At 35.1% G+C, this 24,938-nt stretch overlaps 1 protein-coding gene across 1 annotated transcript; it reads right to left on the reverse strand.

Moving 5' to 3' along the window:
• Nucleotides 1-1,095: 1,095 nt before the first annotated feature.
• Nucleotides 1,096-24,902, reverse strand: LOC120628157 (DNA replication ATP-dependent helicase/nuclease DNA2). Its single transcript, XM_039896388.1, has 23 exons — nucleotides 24,732-24,902; nucleotides 24,042-24,627; nucleotides 23,380-23,531; nucleotides 22,497-22,633; nucleotides 21,648-21,858; nucleotides 20,337-20,564; nucleotides 18,725-18,857; nucleotides 16,285-16,444; nucleotides 15,403-15,518; nucleotides 14,392-14,512; nucleotides 13,796-13,984; nucleotides 13,187-13,287; nucleotides 12,970-13,111; nucleotides 12,222-12,356; nucleotides 10,565-10,731; nucleotides 9,338-9,443; nucleotides 8,324-8,459; nucleotides 6,714-6,803; nucleotides 5,704-5,807; nucleotides 5,217-5,400; nucleotides 3,956-4,138; nucleotides 3,063-3,248; nucleotides 1,096-2,453 (listed from the first exon to the last, which is right to left on the reverse strand). Exons 1-23 carry the CDS (start codon nucleotides 24,756-24,758, stop codon nucleotides 2,253-2,255), a joined length of 3,795 nt encoding a protein of 1,264 aa, XP_039752322.1. The 5' UTR covers nucleotides 24,759-24,902; the 3' UTR covers nucleotides 1,096-2,252.
• Nucleotides 24,903-24,938: the final 36 nt, after the last annotated feature.

Genomic DNA, 24,938 nt, shown 5'->3' on the forward strand with positions numbered 1-24,938 from the left:
AAATTGACATTGACATTGACATGGATGACTTGACTAGGTATGAACCAATCAGCCATCGACCTATCCTTATTAATGTCAGTGTTATCTCCATACAACCAACTGAACACAAGTGTACACACATGCATGTTTATCTCTTACACAGTTTAAATAACTACTAGACGTTGCCCGCGGCTTCAACCGCGTTTTTATGGTATTTCATAAATCCCGCAACAACCATGAACTTTTAGGATAAAAAGTAGGTTGTGTTAATCTTTCTCCATTTTAAATTTAATATTGGTTAAGTAGTCGAAAGTAACCAACAAACAACAACTAACAACTTACAACTTTCGTATTAATACTATTAGTAGGAAGGATATGATGTACTCTGTGCTCGCACGTCCGACCACTTGCGAGTAATTCCTGCCGATAAGTAGATGTCAATTTGTCTGAAACCTAAAATATCTTATCTGCAGTTTTTTCGGTGTCACATGGTGCGTGTGATGCACACCTCTCGCACATATTCACACTGAGAAATCAAAGTAGATTAAATACAAGTAAGCTTCCATGGTGCGTGAGACTGTGGGAAGATTGGATTATACCTACGTCTTTACTACTTTAACACGGCTTTGATCTATCGCATCTAAATTCGTTTGACAGCACGTCTGTCTCGTTTTCTCGGTAGGGTAGAACGGCCGAAGCCTACCAGGTCAAAAAACCACTCGGCGGTCTAAACGTCGACCTATGTAGAGGTCCGAGCGAGCCCAGGAGGCTCCCTTAGGCCCACGAACTCCCATTGCCCCAACCATGTCAACGAGTCCTGATACTCAACCTCTAGAGCCTATTCACTCACTTTATTAACAGTTGCTAAGCGATGACCGCCTGTTAAACCCATTTACGAAATATGCGATGAGTTGATAACTGTCGCTTTAAATAAATTGGTTATTAATTTTGGCCGAAGTGGAAACACTTCTTTCCCAAAATTAAACAGTGCGATGCGGTGTCAGAATTCTGAACCGACGCGACGTTTATATTTTCTGGAATATGATAATTTTAATCATAAGAAAAAAAAGAAAATACAGTAATAATTGTATTTCTTATCATAATTATATTGACGTACATAATATATCAGGATTATAATAATTGCTCTATTTGTGCATGTGCATACATAATTAAAAAGAGTCAGTCAATATTTATCCACTAAAATAATGGATTAATTGTATAACATTAATTTAAATTTATATACATGGTATAGGAATAATTTGTTGTTTTAAAATTATCATGATTGATGGCATAAATGGCTAAATAACTTGATAAAAAATAACATGCATCAAAAATCAATTGCCTGAAAGTTTCTCGTGACAAAAACTGATCTCAACCTTTTTTTGTTTTGTCTTATGCGCTTAAGTTTTAATAAAAAGAAAATTAGGATACATTTGCATGAAAATTGTCGCTGCGATTTGCTTTTAAAGATGGCGTGGTATGAAATTCATGCCTAGTGTGAGTTTTTCTATAAATACAGTTTCTCAGTAATGTAACTTGATGGTACTCTTTCGATTCTACAATAATCAAATAGAAGTAACCGTAAATAGCGTGAATTTACACGCTATCGAATAATTAAACTTATGTAGTGAATCTCCCACTAGACACTCCGTTGAGGCAAAGTTTTCGCAGTTCGCAAGCATACAGGGTGATGTTTTAACAGTTTGAGAATTTACTAACTTATTACTACTTATTTTTTTTTACTGCATAATTAAGCTAAAAATTATTTTGTCAAAAATACTCATAGGTTAAAATGGCCAATAAATACTTAGTGATCAAACGTTTGCTTAAACAACAAGCTATTTAAGCTTGAAGTAAGTCAAAGCAATAATAACCAGAATATATTTATTTGCAAGTTCTAGAACTTTGAACCCTGTTTCAAAATCTGACTCCTTACCTATGTTAAATTTCCTTATACTATAATTAGTTTTTAACAATAATAAATGGTTTCACTCCACTTTCTCCGAATTCACGCTAGTTAAGCCAAGATTACAAACGAGTTACATCAAACAATTCAATGAAAAGACAAACACATAAATAAATTATAAACAAACGTCAACGAAAACAGATAAGTTATTAATATTAATGAATTTCGACGATATTTACGAGATAGAAAATAGGAGTTACTATAAATGGATCTCTAAATCTCGCTGGCCAAACGTCAAAGTTTGTTTCAATTAATTATCTTTTTCGTTGATTTTTTTTTACACACGACATAACCTGTGGTCGAATGATCACGTATCTAAATTCCCATGTATTTTATTTAACTTTGTCACCGTCTCTTCTTCTACAGTAATCATTTTACAGGATTCAATGAGTTTCATAAGAGGCGCATATCGCTGCAAAGCGCGTAAGTTTCCTACTACTATGAGTTTGTGTTTTGCGCGCGTCACACTCACAGCTAGGCGTCGTTGATCATTGAGGACTTCCCCCTCCTGGAATCAAATATACTCATTCTTTATAAACGTCATTGCAATATCTTCCATTTCACATTATCTTCTAACTTCAAAGGACAGTAACCTTCTGCTTGGTACAGTTTTCTCTTAAGCGAAAGGGGTTTAAACTTAAGACCATCGAAGGGAGTATAGGAAGAGAATCAAGGAGTTCTAATTTTATAAATTATATATAGTAGCAACAGACGCCAGGTGACGGGGATGGTGGTGTGATGATCCGTGCAAATACCTGTCCGTGTGTGTCTGCTGCAAAAGTACCATTTGATCGAACTTCAAGCATCGTACAGCTTCTCAATTTAAAAGTGATGTTGTCAGTGTAGTGTGTCGAACATGTCGTGAAATACCGACAAAAAGAACACGAAAGCGGGTAGTCAGGTTCTGCCCGTGACATCCAACTTGACATCTCGTACCTACGCAGTCCCGTCGTGACCACGCAACTGGGTCGAAATATCGTCAAATCCAAAATATTATCGTGGTATATACCCGTTGAACTATATTTAAGAAATGTTGATTAACCACGAAAATCTTAGTTTAAAATCTTTAATTAAATGATGATAATGATGTAGAAGTGTAATAGTAAAATAATCTTACCTTTGGGCGTCGCTCTTCCTTTTCAATACGCTTGGTGCAAGAATATATAATGACGCTCTTGTCTCGTCCCTGGAACTGGTCCACGGTGCTCACTTCCACGTCTTTGCCGGATAAAACGCGTCGTAGGAGGGACACTTGATCGCGGTAAGGAGCAATGACCCCTATATCCGCAGGGGGTACCCGACCCTAGATGATGAAATGCGTACTAGGTAAATTGAACGAAAGCATAACATATGTGGTTTTTAAGTCATGTATGTGTATTTATGTATATATATAAATATATATATTTGTATATATTATTACATTTATTATTTTATTTAACTATTTATGTATTTTTTTGTGTGTATATGTATGTAATTATATAAGTCTATGTAGTGATAAGGTCGCTTTTTGCACATAATTATGTTAAAATAATATTCATAAAAATAATCAACAACTATCTTAATACCCATAACACAAGCTACGCTTACTTTGGGGCTAGGTGGCGATGTGTGTATTTTAATTTAAAAAAAACTAAGTTGTATAAATAAATATGTTAAAGATTGCCACACGCCTTGTTAAAATAAACTTTGTATAGTTGATTATGCCTTCTTCTTCTTTTGCTTTCTACACTTCGCCGATATCACATGCGTGGGAAGAGTCATCATTTCTCTCGTAATTTGATAATCAAAAAAAGTCAAAATATTGCTTGACTGCACAACCATGCAACGTTTATTAGTTAGGGTATATACAAAGAGTAATAGCTTGACCGACTAACGATTTTTATCACCTTAATAAATTGCAAATTATTTGTACTACAGACTGCTGTCGGTTTTGAGTCGTTATTTGGCCTTATATTTATTTAATTTTTAAATTAATAATTTCGTTTTACTAACAATTTCTTATCATCTTACCTGTTTTAATTTCTCGACTAAATCCATCACGACGCAGGCCTCATCAACATTCGTGAGTACTTTATCGTTGCCATTGTTTCCCACAGAAGAAACAATTGTGTTTATAAAAACAGCGGCATCTTCGAACGCAGGACTACAAGCCTCGATTAGCCATGGCGATTCTACGGCATGGAGAGATATTGCCTAAAAAAAATGGAAGATCTACAGACTATGAACACTTTTGGTACAACTCGTTCCCACGGTTCTATACTTTTAATGCCTTACAGGCGGCACTTACATTTAAGTCTTAAGGCATCTGAGGATCATATTAACACGCAACAGAGAAATATTTAGGAAAATGTTCCGATTTCGGTACATATTAAAAAAAAAGGTTTTGCTCTGCGAAACTCATTACTCTTACATAACATAAAATATTTTATTTGTTTAAGTCCACTAGATATGTACTAAGTTTTGAATGATATGTTGGAAGCAGTCAGCTCAACTCTTATCTCCTACAAGATAAATTATTGATAGTTAAATTGAAAATATTGATGTTCGGAATGAGAAACTGCTACATCTTGGCTGGAATTATCATTCCGAATCTGTGGCAGAGTCACTATAGATTTTATGGTTCAAATTTGCTTAGAAAGTATGCCTACTTCGACCGAAATAAATGAATTCTGAATCTATGATTCGGCCAATCCCTCGAAATAAGAGAGGACTTTAGTCCGGCAGTGGACTAGAGTCCGCTCATGTTATAGTCTATTGATGATTATGGTTCGGGATTTCAACGAATGATATAAACTGACTATCTAGTGAATATAAATATACAACGTGTAACAGAATTACGAAATAATATTGAAGGATTCATAAGTATATTTCATAAGGATAACCCTTTAAAAATATTAAATCTAAATAAGCATATTTATTTTTCCATACAAACGAACACAACGCATTCTAACTGCTTACATATGACAACCCTGTTGAAGTTAAAAGACCGACGTGCGTATAGTAACTACGTTACGCGACGCGTACCTAATAAAGTGACAGGAGTCACATGATTTTAATTGCGCATGTGATGTTAGGGCTGTATCTGATTTCTTTTAATAAAAATAATGGCAGGGGTTCACTCAAAAACTATTAGATTATCGTTTTTACAGATAAGTCTCCGAGACAGTAAATAATGTACGTCTAAAGCCTGTGAAGTATTTGATATCGCGTACATTATGAACCTTGCTTATAAGTTTGTAAATATATAAAACATAAGTATTTTGTACTATACCTGCATATCTATTTGTAGTTTGGCCTGTGCGACCTTCTGGTCAGCGCATTTGAGGTTGTTGTTGTATGCCACCTTGTTAGCGAGCTCCACTAAAGCCTGGTTCATACGATATTGCAATCTCAGCGTGCACGTTACATCGTCCCTTACCAGTCTGTGGAACAGACTCTCTTCCATACCGAGACGCCTACGATATAATGTAGTTATTAATAAATATATAAAGCTATTTTGAATTAAGTTAGCACACAGAAAAGTGTCGTGTGATGGCGGCAGATCGGGATACAGTTGTCACGAACCCTTGCCTTCCGGCAGGGTGATTACGTATCTCGCGACAGGCGTAAATCTTGCAATCACTGCTGTCAAACGTCACTTTTGTTTATTTATTGTATGGAAAAGTGACGTTTGACAGCAGTGATTGCAAGATTTACGCCTGTCGCATTGCTGTCGCGAGATACGTAATCACCCTACGGATGATATAAGACTTAGATACCTTGCATTTTTACTTCTCACAACAGGCGGAAGTTGCTCGGGGTCTCCAACTAACACAAAGCGCTTCGCTGCAAACAATGGCCGTAAGACTGTGCATTGCAATACCTACAACAATTAAATTATTTTACAAAACGTTTACAACGTGCGTCGTGCAAGTTAAAAAATAACGCGGTTATTATACAGTTATACATAATCGAGACAGGAAAGACAACAGGAAAGACAACAGAAAAGTCATAATGAAAATATTATGAATAGGGAATTCAGTAACTTTCACTATAAATGTCGCTGTCAAATTAAGCGTATTTGAGGAAGACGACCTATAATATATTATATACATAATATATATTTAAACGTTATTAATATATTATAGGTCGTCTACCTCAAATACGCATAATTTGACAGCGACAATTATAGTAAAAGTTACTAATATTTACATTATGACTTTCCTGTGACAAATAAAACATTTTATTTTAGGTCAGGCGGGTTATATACAGAATTGAGAGATTAAAATAAAATGAATATAAAAGACACCCAGATTTAAAAAACTCAGATCAAAAATTAAAAATTAAACTTAGAATAAATTAAATTACAATTAAAATTCAACTATTTTATATTATTTCAGGTACGGAATCTGGTGCACTTTTTGCCAATGTTTAAAAAATAAGTTGACATGTGATGCCTGAACGACGATTTTAATGAGCCTATTATTAGAATTTTGGACAGTTTTCTTGAAACTCCATTCTATTACGAAGCACAGCGTAGAATTCGGGGAATCCGGCATGGACTGGACTCTCAGGGTGCAAAGAATCTTTTTGTGTAGCTGCGAACCACAACTGCGAAGTATAAAAACTTTAGCAATAAGCTTTAAACAGTGTCTATGTTGTTAATTCCTCGATCTATGTGGGTGACTGTAATTATTTTATTTGTCTCCTCAGTTCTGATTTGATAACGTAGGTTTTTTTTGCATTATAAAAGAATAATAAAATGTATACAAGAACTGAAGAAAATCACCTGCGTTGCTTCGTCGACGATGCATACATCAAATGTTGTACGAGCCAACATTGGATGTGTGGCCCCCAGACAAGTTACTCCGACGACCTCCTGTAATGTCCACAACAATATCTTAAATGCGAAAGTACAGTTTTTAGCTTTAGGTTTAAGTTGGCGAACGTAGTTATCACCATCTCCTTACCATTATGTAAACATATATTATGTATGAATGCTTCACAAGTGCCTGTGATAGGTCTACAATTATAAATAATAGTTGAAAGTGTCATTGTTAGCTTGTTTGTTTGTCCTCACTATACGCCCTCAACACTCGACTTTATTCTTGGCATAAGGTAAGTTGAAAGGACGTAGAGCAACATAGTTAACTTAATGTCCTGAAAAAAATATTATTCCCAAGTACCCAGTTTACAGGAAAATTCGTTTTTACACCAAATATCGTCCTTTCATCATGTTCTAACAAAACGACTTATTAACAGTGTGTAACATCACGGGGCGCAGCTAGTATTAAATAATTCTTATATTGAAAGCACGAAATAATTAAGAACTAGCTTTTTTAGCTTGATTTTAGGTCATTATCTTTCATTAGACTTTTAATAGAAAAATGCAGATCCGTTTTCACAAACGACGAATAAACAAATGCCTAATTAAGTAACGGCTTTTTGAATCATTTGGAATCATCCAAAACATTAGGCAAGCTATTTAAGAGTTTCCTAGGTTTAGTAAAAACGGGCATAAGTAGCTCAGTACAAATTAAGCTATGAATGTTGATTAAAAAGTTATTAAATGGGCTAACTTTTTTTAACACCTGACTATTATTTCTCATGATCTTTGGGCTCATTGGGCCTTATTAGTTACCGTGGCATAACGTCATCATCGCATGGTAGAAGTGCAGATGACTATTCTTCTTAGGGTGCCGTCTCCTTACGAAGGTTGGCAATCATTAGGGATATCTCTACCTTGGACACCGCTGCTCTAAATAATGATTTGGTGCTCTTTCCAAACCATTGTCGTAAGTTTTTGAGCCATGATATTCTTCTTCGGCCAGGCCTTCTTCTGCCTGCCACTTTACCTTGTAAGATAAGCTGAAGAAGTTCATACTTTTTGGTGTTCCGCATCACATGACCATTACATGAAAATATTCTAATTTTCTTTTTTTAATTGTTAAGAGTACTTCTGGAACCTTACACATTCTCTGCAATACAGTGCTATTCCGTACACGATCTGTGCAAGATATTTTTAACATACGTCTGTACACCCACATCTCGAACGCTTCGAGTTTCCTGGACATGGTCTCTGTTAGAGTCCAAGCTTCTACGCCATATAGGAGTACTGAGAATACATAACAACGCGCTATGCGTGTGTGTGAGGGAAAACATCGTGAGGAAACTAGCATACCTGAGAGTTCTACATAATGTTCTCAAAGGTATGTGAAGTCCACCAATCCGCACTGGGCCAGCGTGGTGTACTACAGCATTAACTCCTTCTCATTGTGGGACCCGTGCTCTGTAGTAATGAGTTTGTGTGACGATGAGGATGATGATGCTCACAGTTTGTGATGCATGTTTTACAAACGTTGATGATAAGCCCGAAATTATAACCGACGCGTAACTCACCATAGAGTCGTAGAGCTGCTGGAGTTGCTCAGTAGAATGACACTTTTTAATTAGGGTATGTTCACATCTGGATATCAAACCGGGCGCCACCCGACTCGCTGCTCCGAGTCGCATTATTTGAAGCGATGCTGGTAATCTGTTACATGAACACATTTAAAAAGTTAACGAAGATATTACATAAACACGGTGATTTTTTATTGTATTTGCTACACGTTAGTTCTTGAATACAACCTCAAGTGATGGTATGTGATGCAGTCTTAATGGTAGCGAGCTAAACTGTTAAAGGTATGGCAGTTATACTAAACAATTACCCTGTTGCGCGTTCCTTTCGGTAGAATGCTTGCTATGGCCAAAGCATCCCACCAGACGAGACAAAATTCAGAGAATATAAATTCCTAAATCCTTTGCCGGGATCGAACCTGGGATTCCCACTTATAAAGCCGCAACGTTCACCACTGCGCCCAGGATGTTGTCAAATGTTCTTATCGTCGAAAAACGACAGCCCCTTTAACTTATGCGATCTACCATTATCAGTCATCCAAAATAATAAAAGTTTATCTACACCATGATACCACCATGATGTGTGATAAAAATAAATCATTTTTTCTGCATTAAGAAATTTGTAACTGATCAATTTAAGTACCCATTCTATTTTTTTGCTGCATGAAACGACCGAAATTTATTGAATTGATATCAGATTTAGGGACTTAAGAACGACTAATGAAGTTAAAGCTCAGAACTAGGTTATGTCACAGTTCTGTAGGAATACCGAACAAGCCAGGCAGTTAATTTTACATTTTGTCAACAATAAATTCATTTGTATTATATACCTACATATATTGTAATAGTATATATATGTATGTATATAATAGTAAATAAAATAAACCAAACATGTTTTGCCATTAAATCCAAAAACACACACACACACACACAGGTGTGTAAATATATTTTTTATCAGTTATTCTCGATATAGTATATAACTGCCAAAAAATAGAACATGTTTAATGAGCATACCTGTTCAGCACTGTGTCAACAGCAGAATGCGTGTGCGCAGTGACGAGTACGCGTTGTTTGAGCCCCACAAGCATTTGTATGAGTACGCTAATCGTTTGTGTTTTACCTAGCGAATAACAATAAGTTTAGCAGAGTTGATTATATAAGAAAAAAATACAATTTGAACTTAGCATAATGAAGGCAGTAAAGTGAAGCTTTTATTTGCATTAAACTCGATTGGTGATTTTTTTTTAATTTTAGTCAATCCATTAAAATAACAGTTGCTTTAACGGAAAACATCGTGAGGAAACGTTCATGCCTGAGAGTTCTCCATAATGTACTCAAAGGTGGACACAACCTGAACCAATTTCATTCTTTGAGGAGTTATCTCATAAATTCTTCTTGGAACAAATCTCTCTAAACTGAAACAAGATGTAAATATCCCCTGCTATCCTTTTTCCTTTAAACAATTTTTAGAATTTTTTACTTTACTTCTAGTTTAGTTTCGTTTCGTTTATTTACATTAATAAGAAAGCATTTTGGTATGGTATGTACACATATTTAGTTACAATCTATGACATTCTAATTAATCATATCATATCCTCAAATAATGTCGAATGAATATCAAACAGTAGCAGTACTCCTCTTGGAACTAGCTACACTATACAGGGTTAAATAAAAAGTACCAGAAAGCTGTAGTTGTTTACATTAAAACTAGCAGCTTTGGTCCTACGACTTTTTTTTACTCGATAGTTTGTGAAATATTCAGTATTCAATATTTTACGTAGATACTTAACTTGTTACTACTTTGTAATATAACATCGGCAACAGAGCGTGAACCACGACTTTAACGTGCGTTCTCGCAGCGGTTTGGCAACAGGGGCATTTGTTTGGTTCCACAGTGTAATGTCACTTTACAGAAATAACATGTTTTTTTTTTGTTTTTAATCAATTAATATAGAATTTTGAATTTTTTTATTTTTAATGACAGGAACTCCAAAACAGAGAGCTGGGTACAACAATTGGCACGATTGTCAGCGAATCAAAAGGCATTGCGATCTTCATAATACCGCTGTCATAACATGTCAGTCGAATAAATAATAAATAATTATCTTATTTTATTTGATTATTAATGTACTTCTAGACTGTACAAAAAGAATCAAGCTATAACTATAAATACTTATTTACAATCTGCGTGCATTTGGCATAAAATAACAGTGCTAAGAGTATATTATTACAATGACTCACCAGTTCCAGGAAGGCCCTTCAATAATACGTAATGTTCGCAGGCTAACGCCTTAAGAACTGCGCGTTGCTGCTCAATGTTTAAAGAGCGCATTAATTTGGAACCTAGCCTACCAACTTCGCGGGGTAACTTTGGCACAAACTCTGGCGTTGTTTTGTCTATTATTAAACTGGAAGTAAAAGAATAGGTATTTTTTATGTTCCCATAAAACTTATAACCAAACTAAATACATTGCAAGATATGCCTGCAACGCCACGCTGAACAGCCAGGCTGATTCTTTGCTCAAAATTTATTATATTTGTAAACCGAATAATGTAAGTTCTCATATAAGAAAATTCTACACGAGACCGTTTCTTGAGTGCGTGTCGGGTTAGAATACAAAGTTCGGTTTTTTCGAGTTAACCATTCTCTCTCTATTGGATAGAAGTAGGCGTTACTTTGCGGGAATCCATAATATATTATGAAAATTAAGCTTAATTTGCTATACTCCGCGGACAGCAGGAGAATCTGTATGGTGTAATTTCTTCTGAATGAATAATTGTTAACAATTATCCATTGTAAAGTCAACATCTCCTGAGCATGCTCCGGTTACAGAGCGAAATGTGCATTGCCGAGGATCTGTTTGGTGTGGAGTATACGGATTGAAGTAATTATAAATTACACCATACGGATTTTCCTGCTGTTCGCGGAGTATAGCAAATTACGATTAATTTTCATAATTCTCTCTCTATTTTTTGTTCTACGGAGCTGACTGACGTTATTAGCTTTTTATATTTAGTATTGGTACCACAAATAGTTTAAGTGGCCTCATTATCCATAAAAACTGTTTATGTGGACACATGTGAATTCAGAGGCGTTGTGTGCCGTGTCAGAGCAATACGATGTATTGCTCTGACATTAACACATTTAACACATTTAAACCCTCATATCTTGGCAGGTTTTTTATAGTAATAATTGTCGTAGTGAGCAGATATGTAGTGGTATATGCCGTGCTTGTAATTACACCGGTAACAATGCTGCTTGGAGAAAGAAAATAAGCATGGCAGAAAATAAGGGGACGTTCATAAAATACGTGAGATTTTTTATGGGGGGGAGGGGGTCGAGTCATATCTCATCTAATTTTACGTTGGAGAGTGAGGGGGTCTCGGCAAATATCAAGCAATTTTTTTTCTGATTTAAACAAAAAAATATATACTATTTTGGACCATTTAATCTAGATTGAGATGCTTAAGATTTAATCTTAAATGCAATCGTAATACGAGTAAGATCATTTACTAATTCGTTCGAAAGAAAATAATTTCTTTCATACTTAGACGTCATACATCTACTGACTATCAAACCCCCCATATTTGTTTTATACAATAACTACTTTTCTTTTTTGTTTTCTTTTTACAATAACAATCCAACGCCTTAACGTAAGAAACCCAAATTTTGAAAAATCTCACGTGAGATTGGGGGAGGGGGTTGAATAAAATCTCACAACATCTCACCAGAGGGGGAGGGAGGGACAGAAAATTTTAAAAAAACACCTCACGTAATTAATGGACGCCCCCTTACTTGGATGAGCTCTGTCACAACAAAAACTACAATATCAGGACAGTTTTACATATCATAAAATAAGTGTGACTTAAAACGAAGACTTTAACAATGCATACATACGTTCTTAGCCTCAAGGCGCGATCGCTGTCTTCCATAAGAACTCCAAGATTAGTCAAGTTTTGAACCGTGGTCGCGAAAGACTCGTATGTGTCTATGTGAAACGCAGTTTGTTCATTTAGCCGACGGCTTAGATCCCTGAAAAAACATTATTTTACATTTATACATCGTAACTAATATAAATGCGAAAATGTCTTTGTCTGGTCTTCCTTTAAGCCTTAGCTCAGCAACCAATCAGCTAAAATAAGTTGAAAATACTGGAGAGTAATAGGCTACTTTTAGTCGTGAAAAACATCTAATTCCCAAGAATATTCGTATTTTACACCAAATATCGTTTTCAGTGAATGAGTCACATTATCTTACATGTAATGATTTTATTGCAATTACGTGCACAGACTTGTTCAACACGGGTAACACCTAGAGGCGTGGCAAGTAACCGTTATAGTTTCTTAAGTAATAACATTATACATATACAGCCGCTTCAGCTCCGAAAAATAATTGAAATGTTATTAGAGAGTGGGTGATCTCCGATAATAATTATATATTGAATGTTCTTTTTTTATTATTTATTGTTGTTATTTAAGTTGTTTATTATTATTGTTTTATTTTAATTCTTAATATAATATAGCTATTTGTTTTATTTTTTTTTGTAATTATTACTTGTTGTTGTTGAATTATTTTTATAGCAGGGCAACTGTAATGTATTTACAGGGTGTGTTTTTGCTAAATAAATAAACAAAAATATTCTTACCTTTCCAAAAGTATGTGCAACTCATTGCTGTTTGATATAGATACCACTCCTGCAGCTATCCACGGTCGATTTTCTATACTCACAATTGAGAACTCCCCTTCTTGAGGCCCCTTAGTAGATTTGTCGCCATTTGATAGGCGTTCTTAAAAATAAAATTTTAATAAAAAGCTATTTTCTCCAATATTTTGTTTGTTAAAACCATTAACTGCAACTTTACCTGTATTTGTGGAGTTCCGAACAAAAATATGTGAAAATCTGTCGCCTGAACAAGTTACAGATTTTAATTTTAAATTCATTGCGCACACACCGCGTTTTGCACTGGAAATAATTAAACCAAGGTTTAAAATATTATAGTAGAAATAGTAATATGGATTATGTGGGAATTCATACAATTAATATCATTATTTTACGGCTAAATTTTACCGATGGGCGTACACTGCTCGACATGCTGTTTTTTGTAGGCCACATTATATGTCCTTTTGCCACATGTGTCCAGTAGCTCTCTATAACTCGTCTCGATTTGTCTACTCAGTATTGGTATCACAAGTAAAAACTGAAACACCTTGTTTAACTGGCTTTCATCATTATATACACCATATCGTCTTACTAAAGGGTACGGGTCCGCTTTCATCTCTCACAAATTAGAAAAATGAATGTTAAAATGGTGGTGGTGGATTTTGGGTGTCCTCGCAGAATGAGAAGTATGCCTTCACCGTTAAAGTAAGAACATCCGAACATCGAACTCGGTCCCTCCGAAAAGGAGGGCGAAGCATTAACCACTGAATTATCACCACTTCCTTTTTAATGAATATACATTAGGACCTACCGTTTTTCTACACTTTCCGTCCACAAGGCGTGCAAAGGAGACGTGATCAACTGTCCCTTTTCCTCGAGCTTCAACAAACTGGTCCAGTGAAGAAAATACTTCACGTGTTGTGGGGACAAATGGCCCAATGCTTCTTCGCGCAATTTTGAAAGCGGATGCGACTCTGTTACCTTAGGACCGTCCGTGTGCCTAGTATAAAATAATAAATAATAAAAAGTAATAAAGAATGAAAAGATTTCAGTTCTATTTCCAAACTTCAAGGACATGGCCTTAATAATTGAATTATATATTTAAGTATTTATTGAAAATTTTAACAAACACTCGAAATATGTTAGGGAAAATATTTAAAAACTGTAGGCAAAATCTTGACTAAAATTTAAAGTTAATATGTTTAACTTTTTCTGCATTGAATTTGAAACAGTTCAACGACTGATTTATTTTCAAAATAACTGCTGAACTGCCGAACTGAGGCATAGGAATAACATGAATGGAATTTGATTGACACTTGTTTGTCTTTGCCAAAGAAAACTGGTGAGAATAGAAACGAGCGAGATATTTTAAATGACTATAAAATAAGTTATAAGTATTCTACTAACCATAAATGTAATGAGCAGAGCGTAAGGTATGGACATTTAGAGCAAGCTGCATGATGATGAACCGGATCGGGCAGGCTCTGTTGCAACAACAGTGACGCGTCCTCTATATCTACTACATTATCTGTGAAATTAAATATGAAACACTTGTCTTTATCTTTTGAATGTCAATTTAATAACGACAGAATCTGAGAATTTGGTTTGAAACATGTTACCAAATATGGCTGATAACCATAAGGCCATTTCTGTATAAACCGCGCTATTAAAGAATAAATTTATTATATTTAATGGCGCTTCAAAATCCATCCAAACTAATATTATAAATGTGCTTCCTTCACGTCCTAACAAAGCAACCAATAAACTTTATTTTTGGCAAAGAGTTAGTTGAAAGTACGAAGAGATGAAGAAACCTTAATTATCGCGGCCGAAGAACGTGGGCGACAGTTAGTGATAATATAAAATTTGCCGCCTATTCAACGAAATCTCTAATAACATATTATTCCGAACGGATTTTAATGGAGGATCCACATTAAGATAAGTAAGATACGTAGAAAGTAGCGCTTTCAAGATGGGCAAACAATATGAAATGGAAGAACGGATTGATAGGTGGGAGTGCTTTTATGCATGAATGAAGTGTAGTTCACTAGTGAATTTAACAAAGGTATAAAAAAACTACTCTTAATGGTGATTTATTAGTTCCAATAGCTTAGTATTGCATGTACCATTTATACAACGTGTAAATGGAAACCGAAATATAAAATAGTCTCTGAGACTTATCTGTGAAACCGAAACGGTAATAGTTTTTAGTAAACCATTGCTATAGTTTTTACTGGAATAAATCAGATGCATTTTTTTTTACATTATTTATGTTTTGTTTTTTGTCATTATGAAATATACTTATGTATCCTTCAACAGTATTTCGTAAAACCGTTACACGTTGTAATAATATACACTGCATAACTTTCCTGACATTAAGCCACGTTTATTATTAAGGCCATCCAAGTTTCAACTGACCTACGTCAATATTACGCGGTCCAGTCGACAAATGTTGAACAAGATCGTTTCGCAGCATCATCAAATCACGTCTTTCAGGATAGCCGCAGCTCACTTCGCGAAGATCTATGCGCTCTCTGAAAGAATCCCAAATGAAAACCTATTTATGCATTAATAAACTCAGTGTTCACAATCGTCGGTCAGTTGAATATAATTTTTATGAATAATATACATAAATACTTACAATATACAGATTATAATATTTTTATTAATAAATACCCATAATATACAGATACACCCAGAAACACGCAGCCTCTGAAACACATTCCTATTCATCACACAAACATTTTCCAGTTGTGAGAATCGAAACCACGGCCATAGATTCAGAAAGCAGGGTTGCTGCCCACTGCGCCAGTCGGCTGTTAAATATATAATGTGGGATCAAACAAATGATGATGATATCTATGAATCATCTTAGTACCCATAACACAAACTACGCTTACTTTGGGGCTAGATGGCGATATTGTGGACTGTCAATAATTATTAGTATTTGTGTGTAGTATAATAATTAAAAAAAAAAAAAAAAGTAAACAAAAAAAAGTAAAACAAATTTAAATGACTGGTACCTTTGTTCTCTTTTATTTATTTATTGTGTGCAATAAAGTATTTTTTATTCATTGATTTATTATAAAACCGTGCCACCAAGAAAAACAGATCATCTGTATGGGTTTTCTATAACTGCCCTGACCTTGACAAATAAGCCCACTAACATATTAGACTACAGTTAAGGATGCAGGACAGGTAAGCCCACTTACATATTAGACTTCACCATGTATTTTTGAGTCCTGAGTCTTACCTGCGTAAGACTCAGGACTCAAAAATACATGGTGAAAGTTTACTTACTTCAGATACAGCAGTAAGCCACGTTGCAGGGCACTGGCGGGGTCTTCCTGTCTTTGCAAGCTGAGCATCATGCCATATAGCACGAGTTGACCGCGATGTTCGGCCGACACCGATGCGCGACCACTCTTCAACTCTAATGGCACTATCGCTTTTGTACTACCTGTCATACATATTATACTAGCTGTGGCCCGCGACTTCGTCTGCGTTTGATTTTGTTTTTAAAGTATTCAGTATCGCTAAGCCTTAAATGAGTGTAGTAGTATATATATATATATATATAACATGTGACTACTGTCAATTAATTATAGACAAATAATTTGCAATAAAATAAAATTGCAACTTTAATTAAAAATCTAAGCTATCCTATCTCTTAAGTTGGACCAGACTGCTCACGGTGTGCCAATTTAATTTAAAATCGGTTAAGTAGTTTAGCAGTCCATCGCGGACAAACATCGTGACAGGAGATTTATATATATTAAGATGTATATTTAATAAGGGGACATATTGTTATTATTTATTATTATTTTTGTTGTGTCCATTGTTTTTTTTCCTATTTGTGGTGTATAAATAAAATAAATAAATAAATATTGGATAGAAGCAGGCGTTACTTTGCGGAAATCCATTTAATTCGCTTTAGTCCGCGAAAAGCAGGAGAATCTGTATGGTGTAATTTATAATTTATTTTAATTAATAATTGTAAAGACATCTTAACAATTATTCATTGTAAAGTCAACATCTCCTGAGGATGCTGGTGCCGGTTTTGGAGCGAAACGTGCGTAGAGGGTACATTGCCGAAGAACTGTTTGGTGTGCTTTATAAGGATTAAAGACATTTCATTGCCAGACGGGTGATCAGTCCTGTGTAAGGACCATTCCACCCTATTCCCCATGTTTGACACAGGTTTACTAATTTCCGGGCAGCATCCCCCCCTCAAACCTACAAGTATCTTTGATGAACCTAACGATTTTCCCTATAGAGAGATTGGCTAGGTCGCTTATTCGTTCTTCGCTTATTCTATCCTTCAAGGGATAACTAACTCCACCTCACGTCACTCTGGACAGGATGGATCTTCTACTATCTGTGATAGTTTTGACCTTTGATGAAACTTGGTGTTTATAAGTCTATAGTAAATACTTGCCTCACGGGAAGACTATAAACCCTTAAAAGCTTGAGTTCAAAATCTAAAACTAAAAACTCTTAATATTTACTACATTATATGTTTATAATACGTACTTTATACTCAACTCATTCCGTAGAAAGTTATAAGTCTATTCAAAATTTCATTTGCGGCTTTGAGAACCAAGCTCATTCTTTTCAGTAAAGATTACTACACAACATTTAATTACTATTAAAATCGTATGAAGCCGCTGATATTCAGTAATTAAATGGCTAAAACTTTTTTTTTTAATAAAAAAAAGACAGAACGTAACTGTTTTCGAAACATTTCGTAACAATTATACATTGCATGCAATTATAAAGTAAGCGCAAAAAGAATACTCACGATACATTTATTATATTGTGAAAACGTGCCAAAAAAATTTACGTATTTTTTAAAACACTGTATGTAATGAATTAATAATTTATTGTTTTGTTCAGTTTTGTTCCAAGTTACATTCTATGGTCTTGTACAAATGTCAAAACGGGCCTATTACATTTTTACTACATATCGTGTGTATTGTTTTTTGTAATTGCGATTTCCCGTCTCTCATGTATATTCCTATCGTCTAGGTAGCCTGGAAGAGATCACTTTTAATGATAAGGTCGCCTTTTGCCTCTATGTATATTATTTTATGTACATTCTTAATTTATCCTATACTACGCAGTAAAGATGTTAAAATAAAATAAATAAATAATAAAAAGTTAATTTGAATTTTAAGTCTTTATATCTCTTAGTATTTAAGTCATTGTAAAAGGACTCGCATGCTATTTTTACTGACAGACATACTGTTCGCTCGAATTTAAAACTGATTTAATATCATGTATTTTTGTATGGAGTGAACTGCTGTTTTTGTCGTACAACAGCGACCCAGTAGGCATACCTGTCTCATGTCTTCCATTCATTAATGGAAAAAAATTAAACAGTTTGGTCAATAAGAAGCATCCTATATCGAGTGTCTGGCGGTGCGGTGAGGCGCGCGATAGTGTCATTTAAATTAAACGCGGCTTCAGAATTTCTTAACGCAGAAAAACTCCAATCGTTTTGTGCGTTGCTTAGAGTAACTAGTAACAAATAGATTAAAGGGGTTGTCTAAGTTTGATGATAAAAAAATTACAGTGTACATAAAGCTTTCGACTCAACTTACTCGAGTATCATCTTTTCTAGTTCAATCTTTTTGGGTATGAGCATGAATTCACAACTTAGCACCTAGTGTTCCCAAATGTGTCCTACTCACGCTACGCCACGATTTTAATATATTTATGGTAATATGGTTTTTCATACCTCCACGTTCATGTATTGAGACTTGTAAAGTGGCGTCAATCTTTCCTTTCAAACCCAGTTTGGGACAGCAAACATTTTCTTCTATGTCCAATACTTTCTCCACTTTTCCATTCCAATTCCGTTTCGCACTTTGCTAAAAACAAAATCTTCTTTAATCTATCTGTACCTACTTTTTCATTGTACACAGATAAATAGAAGCTGAAAAGGCTTAGAATAATTTCCGCCTCAAATTTTTAGTATGCTCTTCTCACATATGGTAAATCCCTATCCCTTAAAATATTATAAATGTCAATGTAAGCTTGTTTGTTACGCTTTCACGCAAAAAATGCTTAACCGATCCTCATGAAACTTTGTACACATATTCTTGGAAGTGTTTATCTGATGTGTAGATCTGATGAATGTGGTTGGAGATAGAGGACAGAACTCTTCAACGGACAGCAGCAAACCCCTCATTTAAGGCAAAGCGATACTGAATACTTTAAATTTATTTAGAACTACAACTAAATTGAATGCCACATTAAAAAACAAAATCAAACGCAGACGAAGTCGCGGGCAACAGTTAGTTAATCTAATGCTACAAAGCCTACCTACCTACCTAGCCTAGTCGTTTTTTTTAATGTAATTATTGACGAACCAAGCCACTTACCATCAGATGGCTTACCTGATGGTAAGAGGAAAACCATCGTCTATATTTGACGGCCGATTGGCGTAGTGGAAAGCGTCCCTGTTTCCTGAGTCCTAGGCAGTGGGTTCGATTCCCACAACTGGAAAATGTTTGTGTGATAAACATGATTGTTTTTCAGTGTCTGGGTGTTTATATGTACCTATATTATAAGTATTTATGTGTATATTCTTTAAAATATTCAACAGCTATCTTGGTACCCATAACACAAGCCACGCTTACTTAGGGGCTAGATGGCGATGTGTGTATATTTATTTACTATTATTTATTTATCTATATAAAGATCAACATTTCGCAGGGCGTGCAAGTAATATGTTTTACTAAGTGCCGCCCTGTGACATTCAACCTGACACGTAGGTTTTAAGCCTCACGTGCCTGTAATTTCACCGCACCAACCATTTCATGGCAACCAAGCCATTCTGACCGGAGCATAGCAATGCTTCTTAGCGGCAAAAATAAGCATGACGGTGTGAGTCAAATCGCATCTAATCTTACGTTGGAGAGTCTTGCTTGAATTTGGTACATTGGTCTTTTTACAATGAAAATCCAACGCGTTAACGTAATAAACCCACATTTTGAAAAATCTCACGTGAGATTGGGGGATGGGGGAGGTGATTGAATAAAATCTCACGACATCTCACCACGGGGGGAGGGGGGGACAGAAATAAAAAAAACACCTTACGTAATTAATAGATGCCCCCTTACCCGAACGAGCAGTCTCAAAAAGCTCTAATACTCTTACATAATAATTAATCAACAATTAGCACGAAAACTATTATAGCAAGTAACTCTCTTTATTAACTTTTCGCTTGGCGGGACATCTTAGTCGGAAGAGTTAACATATAATGTTAACTCTTTTATTATAAGAAATAAAATTATTTTATTATAAGAAACAAAATTTTTTTTTTATCATGATACTCGAATACTTACTGATGATTTCGAACTTGTAGCTACATATGTCTGCATAAAATCAGCAAGCGGCTGTATGTACATCTGCATGTTCGAACGCGCTTCCGTTTCAGATATTCCTGCGTCGTACAACATCTGTATTGACTCCTTTATTAGTTTGTCAGCTTCTATATCCAATTCGGTTGTTCTTGATATATTTTGTGTAAGAGCTTTTTGCACTAACTCATGGATCAGAATACCTATGGTCATCTGGAACGATAAAATAACACTGTTTATAAATCCACAGTACCTTATGATGCATTAACAAGTCAGCATTGAAGACAAATTAGCCGAGCAGTACCTACACATTGGGGGATATAAATTATGTCTCCCTGCACGGCTAGCATGGGCAGTGGACAATTATATCCCCGGTGAAAGGATAAAAATTATATCGTATCCAACAGCTTTATCACATCTTAGAGCACTGGCGCACAAGTGAAAATGATATCTAAATAACATATGTGTTTTTTTAGCCGGTGGACACGTTAGTTATATCCCCAGTCAGCAGGGCTAGCAGGGGCGGAAGATAAAAATTATATCCCCTGACAAGGGATATAATTAACGCGCCCACCTGCTTGATCACTGGAACATGGAATAGGAGAAGTTAACCCCCGTTTATACACATATATTACTTGGATATTATTTCCACTTGAGAGCCAGTTCTCTGAGAGTTGATAAAGCTGTGGGAGAAGCGGCGTGCAATTCATACGGGCACAAAAGCACTGCCTATCCTAAAATTGTTATATAACACGCATAGGAGGAGAATTTTTGCCGTTATATGCCATCTTCGTGCTGTATGCATACCCTGATAAATAACAGAGGGCACGCCACTGTGTGGGAGAAGACAAATTTATATCCTTTCCCCGGGGAGATAATTGTCTCCTGGCCATGCTAGCCATGCTACAGGGATAGCACAGGCAGGAGACAAAAAAATTAAAAAAGTATTAATGGAATATTCTTCAAGTATGAAAATTTTTAGGATAAGCAGAAAATCAGTCTATAGCGCCTAGGGAACACGACCTGTTGCGAAGCTGACTAGGGCGTCGAATTACAGTATGTTATTTTTTTTTATTCCACTACACGTTAGCCTTTGACTGCAATCTCACCTGTTGATGATGAAGTCTAGGATGTTAGCAGGCTAACTAGGGAGTATGGTACAATAGTGGATAAAGATTAAATGTGCAAGAATATAGCCAATACATGATTTGAACTGGCAATATTATGTAAAACTAAAATAGAAATTGTAAAATTGTCAAGTCTGTAGGTATGTTCTGCTAAAATTAAATAAATTACCGCGGTATTAGCTGAATCTATGCCCCGCCATCTTTCCTGCAGCACTGCTTTCCGTTTGCAGAACACTCCGGCAACAACACTCGTGCTGGATACCAAGTGGTCTGGTCTCAGAGCCAAAAGGCCAGATGTATTGTTAACGCTATAGCAACCTGAGGAGTCACGTGCTGCGAGAACGCTCACTATTTCACCTGCTTCCAATGGCGTGTTTAACCTGAAAACCGGAAATATAACAGACTATGGAGAGTTTAGAACAGTGATTCCCAAAGTGGTCTATATCGACCCCTAGGGGTCTATGTCAACCTGCAAGGGGTCTACGTCAGCGAAAAAAAATTTGGGGGTCCATGAAATAAATAATACCCTTTGAAGAAAATTCAAAATTGACGCCAAATGTTGATAATTTATTATTAAAGCATCAGGTTCATCTTTCTCACTAAAAATATTGATGCTTCAATATTAGTTATGTAAACAGTTTCTATATGTTCTTAATACTGTACATACTAATCTCACAATAATGGAAACAATTCTGTATGAACAATTAATAAGTGCCAAATGCTTAAATGATTGGCTTTAGCAGCAGTTATGATAACTTTGAAATCATTGTAAAAGTTTATCAGTTGAAATGATGATGATATCACAACAACCACCCTGGTTCAGTGGTGAAGCACTGTGGTCTAAGTGGAAAGTTCCGGGTAGAATCCTCAGCACAGTAGTTTGGGAATTTATAAATTCTGAATTTTCTCTTATCTGGTCTAGGGGGCTCTAAGACATGCGCTTTAGCATTCCTGTTCTATGTCTATTATATTTTACCAGAAGATTGTTAATATCAACAAAACAAGACAATATACTTACCAGATACCCTCAACAATACATGTGCCTTTACTATTCATATCGTTTTTAAGTCGTAGCTCAAGTTTATAATCATGTCTCTTCACAGAGAGTACCTCACATCTTTGCAACACACTTAGATCCAAATCTTCTTTAATGTCCTGTAGAAAAAAAAATATGCAGCACCCATTTTGCTTATTAACTATTAAAAATAAGATCTGATCAATAACTTACTAGAAATAAGCAAAAAATTACAATTCTTCAGCAGTATTAACCTGGTGGGTAAGGCTTCCGCTGCGCTTTTGGGGGCACCTCTAACTTTTTTGAGTTATCTGCATTTTTGGTTAAAGCAATTAAATATCATTTGCTTTAACGGTTAAGGAAAAACATATTGAGGAAACATGCATGCTTGAGGAATCTCCATAATGTTCTCAAGGGCTTGTGAAGTCTACCAATACTCACTCGGCCATTACAGCCTAAACCCTTTTCTTCTTGAGGAGACCAGTGCTGTGTAGTAGACTGTTAATGAGTTAATGATGATGATGATGAAGCAAAAAGTTACAATTGATGACAACTAAATTAAAATTAAAATCTTAAGCTTTTAATATTTTGCTTATTGGAGAGAAATAGTTCAACCTGAATAAGCAACAATGGTTAGTTTTCACCAAAAGCTTTTAACAATCCAATGCTGGACTAAGGGCCCTGCTAATGGGAGCTTAAGCCCATAATCACCACACTGGGCAGATGGGTTGGTGATAGCTGTAGTTGGAAGTAGTGGCACAGAGGATGCTGCTGCCCATTCTCTGATATATTCCCTTAGCCAACCCATACAACACCGGAAAGACAATGTCTGTATTCTCATCTGCTGTCACAACACTGCATATTAGAATTACCTGATTAGTATTACCTCATCAATATCAAGTGCCCAATCATCAAACATATCAATGTTATTTTCTATACATTCAAGCACTTTCGCTGTTGATCCACTCTTAGATGGTGACTGCTCATCACATTTATGAGTTTGTAATGTGTTTGATTTTGGTGAAACACTTATAACAGCTGAAATTAAAAAGACACAACTACTACTTAAACTTATTTTAATGTTGTTGATGGTCTTGTTACAGAATTACAATCCTTATTTTGTGTAATCTCATTTAAAACTATTAATTTTAAATAATACACTACTACAGGTTTTCATTATTCCATTAAAAAATTTCCCTTAACTGCAATTGCGCATAAGTTGCAGTCCAAGATGGTAGCAGGCTAAACTATCAGGACTATAGCAGATAAATTAATCTGAATGCTAAATAACTTGAAGGCACATCTTTGTTGTTTGTGGATAACAAGCCACAGCCAGATAAGACTAGAGAATAATACAAATTCCCCAATTGGCCCTGGATTTGAACCTGGGACCTCCACTCATCTATACATTATCTATTTACAGACCTATTAATTTTTTTAATAAGATTAGGAATTTTTTTAAATGCATTACTTTTCAGATCTGCCAAGCAAGCTTATATTGTAATAGAAGTATTTCTGACAATGATAATCTTTGCATAATAAGTATACCTTTTATATTTTTCTTAGGTGATTTATGTTTACCATTAGGAGAATTAGTTACGCCACTTTTTACAACCACTTCCATCTTATCTATAATATTTTGTTTACAGCAATTCTCATTTTTATTTGATTTACTACAGCTCTTTATGGGACTAGATGATACTTTAGATGTATTCTCTTGTGTATTGTTATAAAGAGAAGCAGTTGATATTTTATTCTGTTCACCTTTAGACTTAGTGGAGCTGTTCTCTTTATCAACAAATAATTTTTTTGATACATGTTCCTTTTTAGGTGAAATGTTAATGTTTGTACAGCTAGTCTTTAGTGAGTTAGTGTTTTCATTGTGTCCTACTTCATGATCATGATTATTTTCTTTTTTATGCTTTTTCAATGAATTATCGCATTTGATTGAGTGTTTGTTAATACATTCTTGTTCTTTAAGAGGCGAATTAGCTTTTCTTTTTAATGTATTGTTTGCAACTTTTGTTTCTATTGATTCTCGGTGTTTAACTGGTGAGACATTTTCTTGACTAAGTGAAGCAGTTTTAAAAAATTGTGTTATTGGTTGTTGATTCTTGGCTTGACTGCTTTGTGTCTGTAATTAATGAATTAAAAGCAAATATAATACAATTCGAAAATACTTATACAGAAAGGTTAAAAATAACATTGGTTTATCTTTAGTTTCACTAAAAAACGTACCTTTTTTAAACTTAAAGCTTTAGGCATTTTGATTAATCAACAACTTTTTAATTGGGAAACAGAATAGTTTACTTAAAATTCATAACATTTCAATTTTGACTAATTTTATAAATCATTCTCTTTTCATTTGATAACACTTTAAATCAAAAGAAGAAGAACACTTTCCCGCGTTAGAACTTGGACTTACAGATACAGATGTTTATTTGA

This window comes from Pararge aegeria, chromosome 12 (genome assembly GCF_905163445.1).
Source record: "Pararge aegeria chromosome 12, ilParAegt1.1, whole genome shotgun sequence".
Lineage (NCBI taxonomy): Eukaryota > Metazoa > Arthropoda > Insecta > Lepidoptera > Nymphalidae > Pararge > Pararge aegeria.